The 5,351-nt window shown below is 65.9% G+C and overlaps 2 protein-coding genes across 2 annotated transcripts in view; both read right to left on the bottom strand.

Annotated features, from left to right (window-relative positions):
- Positions 1-1,585: 1,585 nt before the first annotated feature.
- LOC144223935 (cohesin subunit SA-2-like) lies at positions 1,586-4,098 on the bottom strand. Its single transcript, XM_077754725.1, has 3 exons — positions 3,351-4,098; positions 1,724-1,875; positions 1,586-1,625 (listed from the first exon to the last, which is right to left on the bottom strand). The coding sequence occupies exons 1-3, from the start codon at positions 3,474-3,476 to the stop codon at positions 1,586-1,588; spliced, it is 318 nt and encodes a 105-aa protein (XP_077610851.1). The 5' UTR covers positions 3,477-4,098.
- A 920-nt stretch (positions 4,099-5,018) lies between these two features.
- The window catches only part of LOC144223934 (cohesin subunit SA-2-like), a 9,383-nt gene continuing 9,050 nt past the window's right edge, over positions 5,019-5,351 (bottom strand). Inside the window, exon 9 of the mRNA XM_077754724.1 lies at positions 5,019-5,170. Coding sequence (XP_077610850.1) covers positions 5,019-5,170 — 152 coding nt within the window. The remainder of the gene's footprint in view (positions 5,171-5,351) is intronic.

The following is a 5,351-nucleotide window of genomic DNA, read 5'->3' as shown; positions in this document are numbered from 1 at the left end:
GGACAAGACGTCCCCCCCAGGCCAGGGCCTGCCCCACGTGCGCAGGGGGCTGGCTCTCTGTGTGGGATGAGCACGGAGCCGCCCCCCTCCACACAGTGGCCGCGAAGAGTCTGGTTTGGCACCAACGCGAGATTTGAAGGGCAGAGCGCCCACCCTGCATGTCCGAGGAGGGAGGCCCGGGCCCCCGCCCCGAGTCCGATGCAGCCCACTCCGTCCACGTGCTGAGCAGACTCGGGGCCCGGGTGCGCCAGGAGCAGCTGGCGGCCACGCAGGGCCACAGCTCGTTGGACCGCGGGGACCAGGGAGCCAGCACCATGCTCCACTGTGGAGAACAGAGCTGCTTCTGGAATCTTCCAGCCACGCACAGCAGTTGCCCGGAGAGAAAGCTGCAAGCCGGTAGGCACCTGGGTGGGTGAGCGCCCCAAGGTCCCAGTCAGCGGTCACATGGCCCTTTCCCACGTCTGGGGGTTCGGATCCAGTGGTGCAGATGATGGGGTCACTGGTACCGCCTGGAGAACCGCAGGGCCTGGCTCCCCAACCCCGGGAACAGGTGGCCATGGGGACAGCGCACAGCAATGGAAGGGGAGCTCGTGATGGGCGGAGGCTCCTGATGGGGGGGGGACATCCTCCTCAGTCCGATCCTCCCTGGGGACGAACAGGACAGCCCTCAGTACACACACGGACACACAAATGGATAGAAAATCGTGCACGCCACGGTCCGGGCTGGCTACCCGGTCAGGCTCTGAACCGGGGGTGTGCGGCCACACGGGACCCCCGCCCAGCAGGCCTTGGAGCCCGAGAGCACAGCGGGGGCTTGGGGCAGAGCGAGCGGGGAGGGGGACGCAGAACCGGGGGGCACGGGACGGCCATCAGAAACCGCTGCGGCCCAGGACCCCGGGCCGGTACACCGACCCCGTCTCTGGAGGCTTCGGGGCGCCCAGCCAGGAGCCTCTGCTGCTCTCACGGCCGTCGCAGGCCCACAGACGCCCGCCCGGCCCCACCAGCCCTGGGGCAGCTGGGCGGGAGCCAGCAGAGGTGGAGGACACCCCAAAACCTGGTTCTGGGCCACAGGGGCTGAGGCGGGAGCCCCACCCTGCCAGCCTCAGACCCCGAGAACGTTGACGAGCCTGGAGCAGACCGTGTGGCCAGAGCACTGGGAAGCCCCCAGGGGAGCGTCCACACGGCAGACGCCTGGTGCGCCCTCAGACGGGGGGCTTGAGTCTCCGGGGAGCACACACAGGCCCAGAGGCCACCCGGACACCCCCCCCCGACGGGCCATCCCGCCTCCAGAGGGGACCTGTAGGGGCCGTGGCCGGAGAAGACGCACCCCCGCGAAACCACCGCCCAGAGGCGCAGGGGGCGCTGACCTGCACGGAGATGCCCTCCACGTCCACGTCCTCGGCGGACGAATTGTCCGACTCCTCCGACAGGAAGTCCACGTCAAAGACGTCCCTGCGGAGAAGCCGCCCGATGGCCAGACCTCCCCACGGGAAGGGCAGGACCCAAGGCCCCAGGGACTCTGCCTCCTGGAGGGTCTCTGTCCCCATGTGGAGGGGGGGGCAGGAAGCCCCCTGGGGGAAGGGGGCTACTTAGGGGCTGGAGGCCATTTGGTGCAGGGAACAGGGCTGGGGGACAGGGACCCACAGGAAGGAGGGCCAGTNGAACGGGGCGCCAAGTGGGACTCCAACGGAGGGCAGGGCGGGTGCCGGGCCGGGCAGCGCACCTGTGGATCAGGTGGGCGGCTTCCCGGGCGCGGTCGAAGCCCAGCGTGAGCGCAAAGCGGCGGGCGAGCAGCCGGATGGAGTAGAAGGGGCCGCAGATGAACTCGATGGGGTCATAGCTCAGCCCGTACTTGTCCATGTGCTTCTGGAACAGCTGAGGGTGCAGGGACCCGGCGGGGTCAGGGCCCTGATGGGCATGTGCCGGCGACCCCCGGCTGTCTCAGGGCCTGGGGGTCCGTGTCCCTGAGCGGGGGGAGGGCACCGCATCTACAGCGTGCAGGACCCCGTGTCCAGAGTCTGGATCACGTCTGCATTTTCTTTTACGAAGGACGGACATCCTGGCCCTGCGGCCACCTTCCAGGCAGAGCAGGCAGGGGGGCGGGGCTGCCCGCCGCGCACGGACCCTGTGGAGGCTGGAGAACCCCGGGTGCGGGACAGGCTGTGCACCGGGGTCTCTGGGACACGGGAACATGTCACGGGCAGAGGCCCCACCAGAGGAGGAGCGAGTCCGCTTCTGCAGGGAGACGTCAGGACGGCATGAGGTAAAGGAGGCCGCGCGTGAGCATCGAGAAGCGCACGGCGCTCACAGAGACCACGTGGCCGGCACCCCCAGGGCAGGGTCTGTCCGCCTGAGACCCCGCCAGCCTTAGCACATGCTCTGCAAGATCCTCCTCGTCCCTGCCCTGGTGACACGACAGACCCGCCCATGTGGACAGCAGAACAGAGCACGGACCAAGCCACGTGTCACGGTCCTGGGTGCCACGTATGTGGGTAAAACGGCCCCGCAGGACGCAAGACGCAGACACGCTCTCACGGTGTCATGACAGAAGGACACGGAGCAGCCAGCCAGCCACCCTGAGGTTCAGTGGATGGAGGTGGGGTGACGTCCCCCTGGCTCACTGTGCGAGGACACACGTGGACTCCCCCGGGGACAGTCCACCCCACGCTGGCGCACGGCCACTCCCTCACCAGGAACACGCAGCGACACCCCCCATCCCCCCAGGAGGCCGTGGGCACTCATGTCCACCTGCCCTGTGACCCCATGACCCCCCGTGGCCACATCCTCCTCGAAGAGCAGAGGAGCCCTACACAAAGGTCCCACAACCTGAGGCGGGGCCGGAGCCGGCCGTAGGGGGCTGACTGCACCCACAAGTCCACATGTGGAAGCCTCACCCCCAGGGGCCCCGGGCAGGTGCTGGGGAGCAGATGGGGTCAGGACGGCGCGGCCCCCACGGTGTCTCCGTGTCTTGAAGGTGTCCAGGCGTCCTGCCCTCCACCCACAGCCACGTGGGGACACGGCCCAGGGAACCGCGTGACCCTCCAGAGGCCTCCCCAGAACGTGACCCCAGCCCCCTCCCACTGACACACTGGCCTCAGACCGCAGCCCCCGGAACCGGGGGGAGAGGGTGTGGCGTTTCAGCCGCCCTGTCCGTCCGCGGGGCGTGGGGTGGCCAAGCCGCCAGCGTGCGCCGTCCATTCGAGCGGCTGCTCACGAGCCACGGACGGGGGTGCAGGACTCCCGAGGGGCGGGCCGTGACGGTGTCCCCGAGGACGCCCGCCCCTCCAGGCCCAGGCGACGCGGGGAGCAGCCGCAGAGCGCCGCCCGACCTTCCGGAACGGCCCGCTCACCTGCTGCAGACACAGGAGCAGGGACAGCGCGTTGCGAAGCCGGTCGTTCTGCCTCGTCCTGGTCATGGTCTCCTTGAGGATGTCGCCAAAGTGATGGTAATGCTGGGAACAAACACACAGGAGCATCAGCTCGGGGACACTGAGGCACAGGCTCTGCCACGCCGGATCCCCAAGTCACGATCTCTAAGGACAGCAACGGAAACGGGGGTCCCAGGACCCACGTGGATGTGGATTCCGGTGCCCGCTCAGCACCAGCCAGGCCGCGGGTGGGAGCACATCCCCACGGCCTGGGAAGCGGTAGCCGTCAGGCATCATGGTCCTGGGGCCAGCTGTGCTCCTCGCAGAGGGACGCTTCTGTGGGCAGGGCAGGGCCATCGGGGGAACGGGGGCCAGGCCCCTCGGAGCCACACCGACGTGCCCGTGCCAGAGCTGCACCAGCCCGCGGCCACCCGGCCGCGAGAACCTGCCCGATGCCGCACAGCACGCAGCCTCCCGGTCACGGCCCCACGACGCACCGAGGCCCAGCGCACAGCCGTGTAGGAGGGAAGTCCCGGGGTGCGAGGCCACCAACCCAACACAGAGGCGGCTGAGAAGAAGCGGGCGAGAGGGCCCCTACACCCCACGCCATAAAAGCTCCGGACGATCGGAGATTAAAACGAAAGAGAGAAACCCCATCACAAACGTGAAACTCCGAGTTAAAGAGTAACTGAGGAAAGTATTTCCTCCAAGTAACGAAAGGCTAACGTCTACATCGTGTTACGGGGATGCAGGGTCAGCTCTTAAAATGACAGTTTCTGGGAAACGACGGCTGAGAGATGCATCTCCTCCCAGCCATCATCCGCCATCCACTCACCCACCCACCCATCGTCCCTCCCTCCGTCCATCTGTCCACGCGCACATCATCCGTCCATCCACCCACCCACCCAGTGTCCGTCCAGCCATCGTTCATTCATGCATCCACCCATCAACCCGCCCATCCATCCGTGTACCTCTCCACTCATTCGCCCACCATCCACGCATCCGTTTCTGTACCCACTCATANCACCCACCCACCCATCGTCCCTCCCTCCGTCCATCTGTCCACGCGCACATCATCCGTCCATCCACCCACCCACCCAGTGTCCGTCCAGCCATCGTTCATTCATGCATCCACCCATCAACCCGCCCATCCATCCGTGTACCTCTCCACTCATTCACCCACCACCCACGCATCCGTTTCTGTACCCACTCATGTCCACATACATCCATTTATCCGTCCGTCCATCCACTCATCCACCCATCCATCCACCCACCTACCCTTCCATCAAAACTTTTGGGCTCTTGTCAATACCTGCTACTGATAATAATCACTTCAAATACATCAACGATCAAAACCGAAAACAAGTCCCCACTCTCGCAAGATTGACTGTATTCAGTCTCAGTCGGGATGAAAGAATGGAATTAACATTTGATGTCCTACGTGAAAAAAAACCCACTAGAATTTAGGGTCGGGAAGAGGTCTCAGCGCTGTAAAGATGCACAGGGACATCACAGATGCAGTCCCCACGCGCCCTGAGCGGGTCACCCACGGGAAGCGGGGAAGGAAACGGGAGGGCAGGGCGTCGGTGAGACCAGGCACTTTCCAGTCGTGCTGTCCGCACGTGTGGAATCCTTTACCCCAGCTCTGTGTCACACGGGGGGGGCCAGCTCTGTGNCGGCGGCCGCGCTGATGTCCAGCACGTTGTAGACGACCAGCTTACAGAACACGGCCAGCATGTTTCTCCTGTGGAACAGCTGGTGCAGCTCATCCGCGTCCTCCTCCGTGTAAATCCTGCTGGGACCTGGGGACACAGCCCGCTGCCCGCCACGTCTTCCCGGCCCCCTGGCTCCTGGGACAGCCGTGTGGCACGGTACCCCAAGGCACGGCGGGGACTCTGATGCAGGGTGTTCGGGGGTCCAGGCATCGTCCTGGGGCGGCTGGGGTTCAGAACCAGCACCGGAGAGTCCCTGCGTCTCCTGCTC

Source organism: Crocuta crocuta, unplaced genomic scaffold, assembly GCF_008692635.1.
Source record: "Crocuta crocuta isolate KB4526 unplaced genomic scaffold, BGI_CrCroc_1.0 scaffold221, whole genome shotgun sequence".
NCBI lineage: Eukaryota > Metazoa > Chordata > Mammalia > Carnivora > Hyaenidae > Crocuta > Crocuta crocuta.
This window is presented reverse-complemented; position numbering and strand designations above follow the sequence as displayed.